Source organism: Bombyx mandarina, chromosome 20 (genome assembly GCF_030267445.1).
Source record: "Bombyx mandarina strain Sakado chromosome 20, ASM3026744v2".
NCBI lineage: Eukaryota > Metazoa > Arthropoda > Insecta > Lepidoptera > Bombycidae > Bombyx > Bombyx mandarina.
Window position 1 is genome coordinate 3,136,302 of NC_143226.1, and position 16,691 is coordinate 3,152,992.

Below are 16,691 nucleotides of genomic sequence, written 5' to 3' on the forward strand. Positions count from 1 at the left end.
ACTCTCCTCCACGGTGTTTCCCGAGCGCTATGACATGTCCTTCTTCAATTGACTTTTGCGCAGACTACTCAACGGTGAGCAACCACTTGGCTTGTACCCCAGGCATTGCTGACGCTCATCCTCGACGGTAGTCACTGAGATAACTCATCAACTACCACTATTCGATCTGGCGTGAACCGCATAAAATCTCGCGTCTTATTCATCATCAGCACTATCAGTCTTCTCTCTTTTTTTTATTACAATTATAGGCAAGCGAGCATACGGTCCACCTGATGGTGAGTGGTTACCGTCGCCCATGGACTTCAGCAATGCCAGAGGCAGAGCCAAGCCGCTGTCTACCGTTAAGTACTCTCCGCAAGCCTCGTTTGAAGAAGAACAAGTCATAGCGCTCGGGAAACAGCGTGGAGGGGAGCTCATTCCAAAGCCGGATGGTACGTGGCAAAAAAGATCTCTGGAAACGCACTGTGGATGAGCGCAGTGGCTCCAGGTAGTATGGATGAACTCTCCGGTGGCGGGAGGTGCGATAGTAAAAACGAGATGATGGGATCATCTCAAATAATTTCTCAGAGCAATCATTCCTCTTCCTCCGACCCTCCATTAATAAGCAATCTAGATATAACCCACTTACCTCTTCGTAACGCTCTTTATAAAAAACACCATCTTGAAAAGCCTCGTGCAGTTTTCGTTGTTCTGTAACAATGCATTTTGAAGTTGTTATCGAAGAGTAGAAAAACAATTCAATTTTATATTTATGGATGAATAAGCTTACGGCTTAACTGAGCTCCATAAACCTGCAGGAGCTCATAGATATTGCAACGTGTACGGATGTCCTACATTAATAATGTCCTCGTTAATAATATTATGTTAAGTAGTGTAATTGTTTGATTGTATATTGTGAATTATTTCCTTACATTATAAGTTAGATTAGTATTCGTTACCGTGTTTTTTTTTTCGTATAGATAGATGTAAGGACCATTGTGTACAAATTCAGCACGTTTGTCTTGCTTAGTCGTGCGCACATTGCTTATGTTGCGAGCCAGATTTTGTTTCTTTTTACTTGTGTTTCTTATGTATCTTTATAGCTTGTGATGGGTATTGTGTGCCTAATCAACAAAAAAAAATATCGGAATGTATGACGCCTTCGCGACAGAATTAGGCAGGATCATGGCACCTACCCGTGCTAATAAAATCTTATAATCTAATTTGTTTTTATCTCATTCTATTTTCTGATATAAAATTAAATTGGCAGAATATGAACGTTAGTTGCTGGATCGGTTTGAAGTATAAATAGCTAGCGACCCGCCCTCGCTTCGCTTCGGAAACTGTAATTTATTATTGATTTCTCTGTATTTAACTGTAATTTATTTTATATTATTTTATATATTTATATATTTAGTTGAGAAGGTTTATATGTATATAAACCTTCCTCTTCAATCACTCTGTCTATTAAAAAAACCGCATCAAAATCCGTTCCGTAGTTTTAAAGATCTAAGCATACATAGGGATATGGGGACAGAGAAAGCGACTTTGTTTTATACTATGTTGTACGTTTTGAATGTATCCAATTGTATTGAATTAATAAAACTTAGCCTAAATAAACTGTGTATTTTATATTATGAATTATCTATTATACATTTTTTTAAATTTATGTAACATTAGAAATATTTTGGTAAACAGCTGCAGACTTCAGATACCTAGGATCGAAAGAGAGAAAACATTATGTTGCCTAGAATTTATAATATTGTATACAGGAATATTTTTTCCCTACCTATTCTAGTAACCTCCAAGGGTTATTCTAGATTCGCCGAACTTGGGCAGTAATGTCAGGACAATTTCAACATTATATAAACTGCTGTCATGGTGTTTGCAACACTGTTGAAATGTCGGGAAATCAATTTTGAATAACAATAGAATAAAAAGGCTTACACATTTAGTACTAATATAAGTATTTCTGAAGCATGTATTCTAAATAATTGCTTACAAACGACATTATATCGACTAGACTTGTCTACACGTGGAAAGTGGCATATCAGGTGATTTCATGCGTATTTTTTATTATTATTTCGAAAGACTTTGATATCGTTTCTATATTGTGAAACACACTTATAATGCTTTGTTGGATATTATTGATTGGATCTAGTGTAGTAATGCAATACGTCTAATGTATTTATTACTTCTATATAAATTTTATAGCAACCCTAACGCCTGCCGCGTCGGCAGCCGCGTCTGATCGCGCGCCGCGACCAATCAGGGACTCTCGTCGGTTCCCGGCGCGATTCAAAGAGTAGCGACCGAGTGGCTTTCCTTTTGGCAAGCCGCGCGTGCGCCTTTACTGGCGCCGACAGTTCACCCGCAACCACCGAAGCATACACACGAGAATACGTCCGCACCTCGCTCGCTACCATTCCTTTTCGAACTTGTTTGTGGGACCCTCTGGAGTATTCATACCCAGTGCTCCAGCTGGACAACACAAAACTGGCGCCTCAACGTGGTAAGGAGGACAACACAAAACTGGCGCCTCAACGTGGTAAGGAGGACAACACAAAACTGGCGCCTCAACGTGGTAAGGAAAATCCAGCGGTGAGTCGACGAATCGTATCGGTTTTGCAAATAAAATTGTGAACTCATGATCATGGTGAACACTCGAAGTGATAACCGTGCTAGCCGAAATCGCAGGGATGATGATGCAACGGACCCGTCGTCTGTCCGCGTCCCGCGATCGGTCTCCCCGAGCGCGTCCGCCGCCCAAGAAAATGGCGCCGGTGACGCCTCGCGCATAATCTACGAGTCCTTTCGAGAAGCATCTACGAGCGCGTCTCCCACCTGCGAAATCGGCGCTGCTGACGCCTCGCGCTCCAATCACCACAACCGATCCGGCGACAGCCACGTGGCCCCCGCCGAAGCCACCTTCTCCAGCGAGCACGTGTCAACAATAGTAGAGGCACTACAGCGGAGCCAAACAGAGGTTTTGAAATCATTATTTGAAACGATACGGCACAACACATCAACACCAGTGCCCGCATCACATGCACACGCGAACTTCGCCCGATGTACCACGCGCTTTAGTGGGACTGCAGGTGAGTCGCTTGATGCCTTCCTGGATGCGGCCGAGGCCTATCGCGACTGCTCCGACATCTCGGATGAGAACGCCGTCCGGGGATTGTCGATGCTGTTGTGCGGCGACGCCGCCGTCTGGTGGCTGGGTGTGAAGTCCTCCATATCTTCGTGGTGCGATGCCGTCTCAGCCCTACGAGACGCTTTCGGTGATCGCAGACCTCCACACCGTATATACGCTCAACTGTTCAAACGAGGTCAACAAAACGATGAAAGAACGGACCGTTTCATCGCTGCGACGCGTGCTCTTCTCGCGAAGCTACCTGCCGGCGACCTAAGCGAGAAAGTCCAGCTGGACATGATCTACGGACTCCTCAGCCGCCGCGTACGGCAGAGACTTCGCCGCGACGAAGTAAGTTCATTCGACGTGCTCCTGCAAAGAGCGCGCCAAATTGAAGACGCGACGGACGAACTTCGCTACGATCACGATGCCTCAAGACCAACGGGAGAATTAGCAAGAAAACCATACGAGTCGACGACCGGCACCGGACGCACCCGCCCTCCGCCAGCAGTAGCAGCGCGCACGGCCGCGTGCGCTCCGAGCGGCGCCGCCCCCGGCCACGAGCCCGCGACGCAGCCGCCGCTTGTTACCGGAACGCCGCGTGTATTTGACTCCGTCGAAAGGAAGCGACGCCCGAAATGTTCGTATTGCCATTTCTTCGGTCACGAGAAGAACCAGTGTCGTAAGTTAGATTCAAAACAAGGTGATCAATCTCATACTAACTTATCTAAAAATAAAACTCACTCAAAATCTAGTGAAAGTGAAATTAAAAGTGATCAGTCATTTTATTGTGTCGATTCAAATGTGTGTTTTAAATTTGAAAACGACAAATCAGTAAAAGACCGTATTCATAGTTCTGATTTAGTGCATGAAACTTGTATACCTATTTTGCCAAATAGTGATGCATGCACTGATGCCTACACACAGTATAAACAGCGGCGAATTCCACAAAATTATAATTTTGCTGCCCATAATTCAAATCGTTCGCGGTTTAAGGTTACTGATAACAGTGATAATGCCGATCGAGCTCGTATTGATCGCTCAGGTTCTTCTCGAGAAAAGAACCACAATATCACTGCATGCAACACGAAATGCATAACATGTAATCGATCGAGTGACGATCGCAAAAATTATAATAGCCCGAGCGAAAACATTACTCATATTAACCCTTCAGCCGCCACAACTGAAAATGTTAACTCTTTGGTTGTCGAACCTAAAAATGATAATTTTTTTTTAAACAAAAGTAATCCTTTGGATATATTTTCTGGCGTCGACGGACGTCTTTGCCGCAATGCCAATACAAACGGGCAATGTCAAACATTAACCTGCGCGGTCGCAGAGGATTCAAATTTTGTTCATCAAAGATGTCCGGGCGACAGTAAGATTTGTATACCATTATTTGAAAATTATTCTGATAATAACGGGATGAACCCGAATTTTCCGGAATATGGGAATAGGCGTGATGTAATGGGATTTGATTGTTTTTATGGTTGCGGCGGAGATGACGATCTTGCGGGACTCCCTATTGGTCGTGACGTACGGCCGATTTTTAACATAAATATACTGGGTTTTGACGGCACCGCTTTAATAGACAAAGCTGCAAAACACTGCATCGCGGGTCATACGCTATACGCTCTCCTCCAGCAGAACAACCATCCTCTCCGCGTTTCCTCTCAACGAGTCAGACTTGCCGACGGTGTGGTGCGCATTATGGACGTTTTTACCACCACACTCGATGTACGCCTAGAGACGACAATTATTTCCACTCCATTCCTCATATTTCCTGAATCCACCAATAATGAAACGTTATTAGGAATAGATTTTATTACCGCAGCTGGAGTAGTAATCGACTTCAAAGAAGAGGTTTGGTTCTTCAGTGATGATGCGATGGTAAAGTATAATCTGTGTTTCGAACCTAAGTCGCGCAAAGTTTCCTGCGCCGCTACAGACATCCTTAGAGATGACGAAGGTACTCACCTTACGCCAGCTGAGCGGCAAGCGCTCGCGGACGTACTGGACAGGCACGCACACATCTTCAGAGCAGGGGGAGGTCCAACTCCGTTTGCAGAGCATCGCAACGAAACAGGTGAGCATACACCAATATCAGTACTCCCATACTGTTTAAATCCTTCGAAGAAACCGCCTGATATTATATTAGGGAAATACCATACCCAAGACCTTACCTGTTACCACAGTAACAAAGACTCCTTACCCAAACCTGTGATTCCTAAGAGGAAACGTGGACGCCCAGTTAAAGCTGTTAATGCCCTAGTCCAGGAGCGAGGGCGTTCTCCAGGACTAGAGGGGGAGTATATAGCAACCCTAACGCCTGCCGCGTCGGCAGCCGCGTCTGATCGCGCGCCGCGACCAATCAGGGACTCTCGTCGGTTCCCGGCGCGATTCAAAGAGTAGCGACCGAGTGGCTTTCCTTTTGGCAAGCCGCGCGTGCGCCTTTACTGGCGCCGACAGTTCACCCGCAACCACCGAAGCATACACACGAGAATACGTCCGCACCTCGCTCGCTACCATTCCTTTTCGAACTTGTTTGTGGGACCCTCTGGAGTATTCATACCCAGTGCTCCAGCTGGACAACACAAAAATTTGCATTTGATAAATACAATGTTTGCAAATCACCTAATCTAAGTTTTAGGTTATGCAATAACGAAGCGTCAGAGATATTGGAATTAAGATGTCTTATTATTAAGATAGATTACGTTTTCGGCTTGTTTAACTTTGATAAATTTGTTTATACTTAATTCAGGAAGCATTTTTTTATTTTTAAAGAGAATATTTAGCGCTTTAGTTATCTGAGGAACAAAATCAATGGATCGTCCTAAACACGTCATTACAGATTCTCCCGATCCATTAACGGTGCTTTTAGGTACCTCAAGCAACGGTCACCGCCCTCGTCGAACCCGTCGCTTACGACGAAGGGCTCGGCAAGTAAATTAACCCATAGACACAACCCACTGATTTTCTCGCCGGATCTTCTTAGTGGGTCGCGTTTTCGATTCTGCGAAGCTCTGCTCTTGCTAGGGCCAGTGTTAATAACACCTCTGGTTTGAACCCCGAGAGCTAACCTACACGCTAGGATAGAGCTGATATAGCCTCTCAGGGCTATCAGCATAGGTAGGAAAAACAAACCGGATTTTTGTTTTTTTTTATCAATGATTACTCTCGACAATACTGATTGGTTTTTGATGATTTATGATTAGTGTCTATAAATTATTATATCGTTCTGAACCTCTGAGACTAAGAAGAGACTTCGGTTCTCTCAATGCTTTGTACCGTATGTTCCATTGGGTAGTGCTATGTGGAATTGTTAGAAATTATCCCTTCAACGCCTTTTTAAAATCGCACCTTCGGCCATCGGAACAGCTCAACCATATTATCTAAAACTGCTGTGTTCATTCTCTATGCGTTTTCAAAGATCATTTTTGGCTCGTTCAATTCGGCTTTGGTAAGCCGCGGTGTTTGCCAAGCGTTATAACATGTCCTTCTTCAAACGAGGCTTGTGGTGAGTACACAGCAGTAGCCTGCGGCATGGCCCTGTCTCTGGCTGCTGATGTCCATGACCGACGCTGACCACTCACCAACAGTTGGGCCATATGTCAATAAAGCTATTTCGAGCCGCCACAAAGTAAACCTACCAAATACCCCAGCATCATCGGTGTGCTTAGTGCGAGTCTTTTAACGTTCTCGATAGCGTAAAAGTTAACTCAAATTTGTATGGAGTTGGAACGTTTGCCTACGTTTGCCGTTAGGAACGCTGTTCCAAAGTGCATACATATTATTTGAGTTAACTTTTACGCTATCGAGAACGTTAATAATAATAATAATAATAAGAGTATTTCAGATCGCATAACCGTATGGAGGAGCAAGGAGCTACACGGTAGGTTCTATCGGGCTCTCACAGGGCCTGATGTAGACCAATTAGCTTCCGTGGCCTGGTTACGATTCAGTAACCTCTTTGGGGAAACTGAAGGTTTTATCTTTGCAATTATGGACGAAGTTATCATGACGAACAACTACCGGAAATATATACTAAAGGATGGGACGGTCGACATTTGTCGGGCATGCCACCGTCCGGGAGAGTCTATTAGACATATTGTTTCTGGCTGTTCTCGGTTTGCTAACGGCGAGTACTTGCATAGACATAACCAAGTGGCTAGGATTATCCATCAACAACTTGCTCTGAAATATGGTTTTCTTGATTCTGATGTACCTTATTACCAATACCAACCTCAACCAGTTCTTGATAATGGTCATGTTACGCTCTACTGGGACCGATCTATTATCACGGATAGGTATATTGTTGCCAATAAACCTGATATTGTGATAATAGATCGATCTGCGCGTCGAGCAGTGTTGGTTGATGTCACCATTCCTCATGACGAGAACCTCGTGAAGGCAGAAAAGGACAAATTAATAAAATATTTAGACCTGGCCCACGAGACTACCGCCATGTGGCATGTTGATTCAACCATCATTGTTCCAATAGTTGTATCGGTACACGGCTTGATAGCGAAAAGTTTCGATCAACATCTTAAGAAACTTTCGTTATCCAGCTGGGTTAAGGGCCTAATACAGAAAGCAGTTATCCTCGATACTGCACGCATTGTGAGGAGGTTTCTCACTCTGGAGTCCTAACCACTGGTGGCTTGTGTCGTAGACACCGCCATCAGCGGCAATCTATTTTTATATAGTGTTTTTTAAAAATTTTATTTTTAATATCTTTTTTTTAAAATATTATGTAATTAATAAGATTTTAAATAAATATTAATAAATAATAATAATAATAATGTTTTTATTGCAAGTAACCATGACTCATATAAATTGTTAAAAAACTCGCACTAAGCACACTGATTACGCTTGTTCATATCACGAATATCCATATCGCCATCAATCTCGCAAGATTTAAACACATCGCACCAGGATCTGCCTTTATCAATATCGCGTCTCCGAATGGCATTGATTTTGATGTCGGCTCATCATTTTATTTTAATCTTATCTCAAGTGGGAGTGAATACTTTTATGTGTAGGTATCCATAACATATATTTGACATTGAAATCTTAATTTTTCCACGTACCTATCTATGTACAGTAATTCAAATTCAAATTTAAATTCATTTATTTCAATTTAGATGTCAGTATAACACACTTGTTGAATCTATACTAATATTATAAAGAGGAAAGATTTGTTTGTTTGTTTGTTTCGAATAGGCTCCGAAACTACTGGACCGATTTGAAAAATTCTTTTTCCATTAGAAGCCGACATTGTCTCTGATGAACATAGGCTACTTTTTTTTTTTTTTTATTTTTTTTTTTTTGGTTTCATGTGTGTTTTAATGTTTCCGAAGCGAAGCGAGGGCGGGTCGCTATGTCAAAATATAAATAACAATGCTAACTCTACCACCGGTTCCAAAAAAAGCCACAGTCCCGAGAAGAACCGGCGAAACAAACTCAGCGGGTTTTTTTTTGTTTTTTCTCAAATATATATATGTATATATTTTTAAATAAGTAAAAATATTTGCAATAAACGAAAAAACAAGTCAAAAAATACAAATAAAAAATTATAATAATAATGAAAATGAAAAGGCCAGGAGCGAACGCCTCATTCCGACGTAGTGCCATCTAGTAAGTAATCCTTAACTTTATAATATGCCTTGTTGCACAAACGTTCCTTGACAGTTTTCTTAAATCTATGAACAGGTAGCAATTGTACGTTTTGTGGGATCTTGTTGAAAAGCTGTACACCCAGCCCCCTAAAAGAGTTGCTTATTTTCTTAATTCGAGCCGCCGGCAACGCAGTAGCGCAGGAGAACATTCACAAAGATGTGGATGCGCTTGGTTGTAGAAAAGAAATGACATCTGCCGAATTAGAGCAATAAGAGCGAATGTTTTTTTTGTTTCAGTCAAATATTTGTCGTGTCGTATTATTTTTAACCGACTTCAACAAAGGAGGAGATTCTCAATTCGACTATATTTTTTTATGTTAGTTACCTCATAACTTTTGACTGGGTGAATCGATTTTGATGATTTTTTTTTTATTAGAAAGCTGACGTTTCCCGTGTGGTCCCATCTAGTTCTGATAATGATATCCATGAGATAACCATATAAGTCTTAAATTTGCATTAAGTACGTGCACGACAAATACATAGATGAATAACTCAATATCAATAATAACTTAATAACTGAATATCACGCCAACCGATTTCGATGGTTATGGTTTTTAGTGTATATTAATTTGTTTTGGAATATCTTTTTTTTCTATTTGAATTCGGTTTTTGTTAAAGCATGTCTATTTACAATTATCTTTTATGGCAATTTTCGGTGTAATTTTTTAATTTTTTTTTATTGCCGTTGTAGGCAGACGAGCATACGGCACACCTGATGGTAAGTGGTCACCGTCGCTCATTGACGTCAGCAATGCCAGGGGCAGAGCCAAGCCGCTGCCTATCGCTCAATACTCTCCACAAGCCTAGTTTGAAGAAGGACATGTCATAGCGCTCGGGAAACACCGTGGAGGGGAGTTCATTCCAAAGCATATTCAATATCTGTCTTCTAGAACTTTCTTCGGTTTCGTTACTATTTTTCCGGTTTAATCTCGCTTTATTTATTGGTTTTATTTAATATGTTTCGAATACTGTACATCTTTAGGGGTCAAGATCGAAACGGATTCAACGTGTTTTGTCAAATCGTTAAAATAATTACGAGCTTAATATGATGACATTAAAGCTTAAATTTATTAAATTTTATTCGTTGTTTTTTTTATATCACCTGATATTATAAAACGGGCAAACCGGATTTGATGGTTAAATAAAATTGATTTTAAATTCTAACAAAATTAATAGACAGACAAATCAATAGTGCGAATGAACAAACTTTTGATTTTGCTAATTGAATATGCAATTTCGAAAAGGGCACATGTCGCATATTTTGTCAAACTAGTGCTCCCGTAGTAGTCGAAATTCGACTATAATTAATTGGAATTGTAAATTTGTACACTATTATGATTGTATTTTATATTGTATTCTATATATAATCACAAATTTCGCCAAGAATACAGTATAAAAAATATTAACAAAGACAATCAATATTTAATCTATTCTCAATTTGACAACAGACGTCAAGAACAAAAGTTTGACAATAAATAGTATGCATGCGTGTGTGCGTCAAATACATGGTATGTAGTATGTGTAATGTTTTCTTTATTGATTTAATGTATCATTTATGCATTATTTAAAAAAAATATTAGCGTTGTGCACTCCTTCTCTATATTCTCTATAAGTGTGGGAAATTTCATACTCCTCCGACCGCGAAAATTTCGTAAAAAGGGATACAAAGTTTTTGCTTCACGTATTAATATATAGATACGTTTTTTCATATACATGTAGTTTTGAGTCTTACCTACACCCATTTTATAATAATTCCAGGGATTTTCAATTGCTAATTAACACTAAAATATATCTCAAAAGTTAATATTTTAAATTTTACACTGCTTTAGAAAATAATCAGTTTTTTTTTTCATTTCCTGAACATTTTACATTTTCAGAGATGTGCCCTTTTCGAAATTGCATATTCAATTGAATTTGACTTATAACTTTAACACGTTAGGTACATATCAACGTACCTGCTATTTGGATCTTCAGGATATTTTTGTAAATAAAACGGCTGCCTGAAAGAGATCTCTTCTAGCGATAAGACCGTTTAATATACAAATATACCTGCTTGTTGACCGTTTTTAATGCTTATTGTGTTTTGGTGTGCAATAAAGTCTCTCTCTCCCCCTCTCCCTCTCTCTCTCTCTCTCCCTTTCCCTCTCTCTCTCTCTCTCCTCTGTCTGTCTAGTGTTCTCATTATATCAAGGGCTGAAAGGCAACATTTACGTTTTTTTTCTTTTTTTTTTATTGCTTAGATGGGTGGACGACCTCACAGCCCACCTGGTGTTAAGTGGTTACTGGAGCCCATAGTCCCATAGTTCCCATAGGAGCCCATAGTTCTAAGGTCTCAGTATAGTCACAACGGCTGCCCCACCCTTCAAACCGAAACGCATTATTGCTTCACGGCAGAAATAGGCGGGGCGGTGGTACCTACCCGTGCGGACTCACAAGAGGTCCTACCACCAGTAATTACACAAATTATAATTTTAAATGACTCTCCTGTAAAGTTGCAAAAAATGTCGCTTAAGTAAAAGAACCTTTCAGCTCTCGATATATAACGACCTAGTATTATTATAATATGAGTATGAGTACCCAAGCGGATGGGTAATCAACATGGTGCTTATAGCCACGAAGAATTCAAACGCTCCGGCTTAAATAGTGCGGTTATACACTACAGTAAAAAACTTCGATATTGTGTTTCAAGTTAGGCAGCAACATCAGATAGTGATAGTCAACACTACACACGGAGCGGGTAATAGCTTGTATTTTTTTAATGTGTGATTACTGATGGCCCGGATGCCTTTCCAGTCTCACCAGGACAGGTGGGCGAGCAAAGGCTCAGCCAGGAGGGGTGGGATTAGCTAACAGCTACCCGAGCGCCTCCAAAGGAGACCTAACAACTCAAGAGCAGTTGTTTCGCGAATGAATCTACCACCGGATCGGAATCGCGACCCGCTGAGAAGATCCGGTGAGAAAATCAGCGGACTGATGCATGGGTTAAGTTGCAGGTCGAAGTGATTAGATGTGTGGACGAGCTCACAGCCCACCTGGTGTTAAGTGGTTACTGAAGCCCATAGACATCTACAACGTAAATACGCCACCCACCTTGAGATATAAGTTCTAAGGTCTCACTATAGTTACAACGGCTGCCCCACCTTTCAAACCAAAACGCATTACTACTTTACGGCAGAAATAGGCAGGGTGGTGGTACCTACCCGTGCGGACTCACAAGAGGTCCTACCACCAGTAAAATCTGTATTTAGTAGTATCTAGTAGTATTTAGTAGTATCTGTATTTAGTAGTAGTATCTGTATTTGGTAGTAGTATCTGTATTTGGTTTAATAAATGAATAATATTTTCTGCTTACTTTATAGCGTAATCGCTTATCAAGTAAAAATTGGGCACAGGAAAAGATACTACATATAACATACCCTATGTAAATCATGTCCACATACAAAATTATAGATACAGTCGTTAAATACTTTTGTGAAATGACAAGCGTAAATCTGACGCATCATGTTATTATGTTTTCATAACTTATCATACAGCAATTGACGTATTGTAAAATGATTTGATTTTATTTTTGGCACAGATAAGTCTCGTAATTTTCGATAATTTACAATGAACACTATTTATTACAAAAACTCGTGAAAAAAAAAAACTATAGGTATTAAAACCAAAACCTACAGATTCCCGTCAACAGTGACCTTTAAGCAATCCCGCATCAATTTTAGGCACTGTTCTAAGACTTCTATGTTCTAAGACTTCGTCTGAGCACGTGTAAGTTATCACACAATGGAAAACGCCCTTAATTATTTATGACTTGACAGTTTTAATATGTTGTTTGCTGAGATTACTCATTTGTTGTTATTCTAATTTTATTTACTCTAATAAACATTTCTTGTCATATTAAAACGATGACCACTAATGCGTAGTTATCGTGTGTATTTTGGCGTCAAATATCAAATAAGTCTTTTGAAAAGTATTAAAATTTGATGTTGTTTGACTATAATTTATGTTATAAGAATATTATTTTTGTTAGGTCTTTTATGAGATTTAGTTCAAACTATTGCATAGTTGTTGGCTATTCCGGTAATCCTAGCAGTGCCAAAAATGTATATTAGTAGTACGCGAGTGGGTGTCGACAGAATACTACTTAAGCAAAAGAGTGCATATCATTAAAATATTCCGCGCCAAACACGCGCCATGGCCGCACTTATTTTTATAGCATGGCAGTTTTAAATAAATGTTAATATATTGTTTTACTTTTAAACCTCATCGTATCCCAATTAACAGTAGCTTGAAACACAAATTAGATTAAATGAATTATCAAAAACAAATGCGAGACAAAATTAACACTGAATTATAAATTCGGAATTGAAAATATGCAAAAACGCAGTCCAGTAATGCCAACACTCAAAAAACAAACGTCACGCCCCTACGCAAAACTGACCTTATTGAGGTCACGCGATGCCAACACAACAAAACGAATACTCACAATTTATCAGAGCGGCAAATGGAGAAACACGAGAGAGTTTTATAATAAAATTATAGCTATAAATACGTGTAGTGTGGTTACAAGACGGACGCACACTGCTTGCCAGATGAGGGGTGAGCGATATCGGAACGACATTATCATCATTTGATTGGTAATGCCAAAGACATTTTGGCTGAGTTGCCGTGCTGAGAATTCGGGCCACTGTGTGTCTTCTGTCTTGTCAACATATCAACGATTTAAATTGTATTTATCAATAATGATTTTATGTCGCCAATATGAATATATGAAAGTGATAGTTATTTGTAATGTATTTTTGAAACAATAAATTGCATTTATTTTCTAATATATAAAGAATTAACGGACAAAAAACATTAGATACCAATTTTATCGTTGTTACTTTCGTTGTTACGTTGTTACTTACCTAAATTAAAATACTAAGTAAAGTAAAAAACTAAAGTAAAAATAATTAAACGGTTCTGATAAATAGTAGTAAATAAAAAAATTACGCTACGTACTAAGGCAAACTGCCAAATATTATTGTAGTTTTTGTGATTGTATATTAAAAGTAAGTGCTAATTTCTAAGCCCTTTTCCCGTTAGGTACTTGAAATATTTTATTAAACTTTTCTTTAATGAATACAGAGTTTTATTTTAATCCTATTAGGATGTCTGCACTGGAAGACGCCACCGGCCTTCCGGTTTCTGACGCAAAGCCAATATGCATTCTGGATTAATTTAAGATGTGACCATGCGACAAATCTTCTCAACACGGTTCAGATATTTGTTAGGGTTTATCTATTCGCCGGTAGATGTCACTAATCCCATTAGTTTAACGCTCCCGTTTTTTGGGTAATCTAGGATTGGTTATGGTCGCTACGTGCGTTCTGCCTGCCTCTATTTATTTATAATCGGGAAAATTTTACGTCATATCTGTTAATTCAATTGTTCCGTTCACATTTGCAACACAACAATAAAAATGATAATACAAAAATGAATAAATGTTTATTTAACTTGCTCGGCAACAGGTGTGTACATATGTATATGTACCTATATAAGAATCCCACTGAATATTTGCTCAACACAAGTGTTGATGACAACACTTATAGAAATATGGATCAAACGACTGAACAGATGTCAAATGGAGATTAAAGAAACAATCTGACTTAACAAGTGCATTATGTCGACAGGGAGTAAGAATAACATTGTAAGATTGCAACTTGTTATTGTTTTACTGGTGGTAGGACGTTATGAGTCCGCACGGGTAGGTACCACCACCCTGCCTACTTCTGTCGTGAAGCAGTAATGCGTTTCGTTTTGAAGGGTGGGGCAGCCGTTGTACTGTAAGAATTGAGACATTAGAACTCATATCTCAAGGTGGGTGACGGCATTTACGTTATAGATGTCTATGGGCCCCGGTAACCGCTTAACACCCATCTAAGCAACAAATAACAAAAATTGTAAATAGACATACTTTAAGAAAAACCGACTTCAAATAGAAAAAAAAGATATTCCAAAACAAATTAATATACACTAAAAACAATAATCATCGAAATCGGTTGGCGTGATATTGAGTTATTCATCTATTTGTCGCGCACGTACTTAATGCAAATTTAAGACTTATATGGTTTTCTCATGGATACTATTATCAGAACTGGTGTAAATGGGACCACAGGCGAAGGAAGCGTCGGCTTTCTAATAAAAAAAGAATCATCAAAATCGATTCACCCAGTCAAAAGTTATGAGGTAACAAACATGAAAAAAAACAGTCGAATTGAGAACGTCCTCATTTTTTTAAGTCGGTTAACAAACTAGTACAAATTTTAGCTAAATATGACTTACAATGCTCTTCCTTAGATTTGCCGATATGTCATTTACATATTAGGTACTATTTACGGATAACGGACATGGCAATTTACTAGGGGCAAGAGTTTTATTAGTCGCTGTTGGTATTCACCGCAGACTTTTGTGTCCCAACTTCGAACCTTTATACCAGGGACCGGTCACCGTCCTCGTCGAACCCGTCGCTTGCGACGAAGGGCTCGACGAGCGAATCAACCCATAGACACAGCCCACTGAGTTTCTCGCCGGATCTTCTCAGTGGGTCGTGTTTCCGTTACGGCGGTAGATTTTGCGAAGCACTGCTCTTGCTAAAGTCAGTGTTAGCATCACTCCGGTTTGAGCCCCGTGAGCTCACCTACTAGTTAAGGTTACGCTAAAATAGCCTCTCAAGGCTATCAGCTTATGTAGGGAAAAAAAGCTTTGCAAGGCTACTGGCGATCAGCAAAAAGACTTTTTTTCCCTACCTATTTGCTAGTAGCCTAAGGGGCTATTCCAGCTACGCCCGGAGAGAATTAGCTAGCACTAGTCCTAGCAAGAGCAGTGCTTTGTCTACTACTGGATCGGAATCGTGACCCACTGAGAAGATCCGGCGAGAAACTCAGTGAGCTGTGTCTATGGGTTAGTTTGCTCGTCGGACTCTCTTGAAAAAGAGCACTTACAATTGCTTAAAGAATATTCAGTAATTGTAATTTTAAAAGTAATAATTGAAAGGAACACAAATGAAACCATTAATAAATAAATAAAATGAATGCTTAGAAATAAGCAAAAATTTTATTTTATTTTAAACTAGCTGATCCGACAGACTTCGTAGTGCCTCAACCGATAAATAAAAGCCCTAAACTTTTGCATAAAATAAACTTAAAACAAACAAAAGGAATCCGTCTGACAGGGGACACATCAAAGAAAAAACAAAATTGTTATTTTTATTTAATTCCGATCATTTTCATATTTATCTACCTTTTAAACCTTCTCTGGACTTCCACAAGTAATTCAAGACCAAAATTAGTCAAATCGGTCCAGCCGTTTTCGAGTTTTAGCGAGACTAACGTACAGCAATTCATTTTTACAATATAAGATTTTTCCGCTCTCTTATATGTTTTTCAACCAATTTTCCTTATTAGTTTTTGCTTAGCACCTATTGACGAACTTTAGTATTAACGATTTTTGGTAATTAAGAGCCGGTTTTTTTTTCAAAATGTCATGCATACTATTTATAACATACTACAGCACAGAATGAATGTAAGCCTTAAGGTATCACTGCTTATGGTCGAATATCGATCAACGGGCCAGAAGCTAGTTATCTTTATTACACGTTTTGGCTAATTGTCATTTTATCATTTCAAAGAAAAGCAATGATGTATTACGAGTATATATAAAATTAATTATCAAAAACATTAAGCACTATTAAAAAGTATACATTTATTTACAACGTGTTTTTGTTATTGTTTTTTTTTCTTGGGCGAGATGGGTGAACTAATCTCGGCTCATCTTTACCGTTACGCGTTACCAGAGCCCGTGGACATCAACAATGTAAATGCCGTCACGAAACTTGAATATTAGAACACATGTCCTTTCTT

General features: G+C 39.5%; 3 protein-coding genes across 3 annotated transcripts in view; 2 read left to right on the forward strand and 1 right to left on the reverse strand.

The window, feature by feature from the left end:
* The window catches only part of LOC149500628 (phosphoenolpyruvate carboxykinase [GTP]-like), a 38,812-nt gene extending 25,440 nt beyond the window's left edge, over nt 1–13,372 (reverse strand). Inside the window, exons 1-2 of the mRNA XM_089735875.1 lie at nt 13,277–13,372; nt 629–690 (exon numbers count right to left, since the gene is read on the reverse strand). Of these exons, the coding sequence (XP_089592001.1) occupies nt 629–660 (32 nt within the window). The 5' untranslated portion in view covers nt 661–690; nt 13,277–13,372. The remainder of the gene's footprint in view (nt 1–628; nt 691–13,276) is intronic.
* LOC149500618 (waprin-like protein) overlaps nt 1–16,691 on the forward strand; it is a 337,771-nt gene that overhangs the window by 208,987 nt on the left and 112,093 nt on the right. The gene's annotated exons all lie outside the window — the stretch shown is intronic.
* Nucleotides 2,570–5,660, forward strand: LOC114251801 (uncharacterized). The gene has a single exon (XM_028186192.2). It carries the CDS (start codon nt 2,627–2,629, stop codon nt 5,525–5,527), a length of 2,901 nt encoding a protein of 966 aa, XP_028041993.2. The 5' UTR covers nt 2,570–2,626; the 3' UTR covers nt 5,528–5,660.

Bases quoted from the DNA above. Each gene is read 5' to 3' on its own strand.
- LOC114251801 (XM_028186192.2), top strand. From the start codon at position 2,627: ATGATCATGGTGAACACTCGAAGTGATAACCGTGCTAGCCGAAATCGC.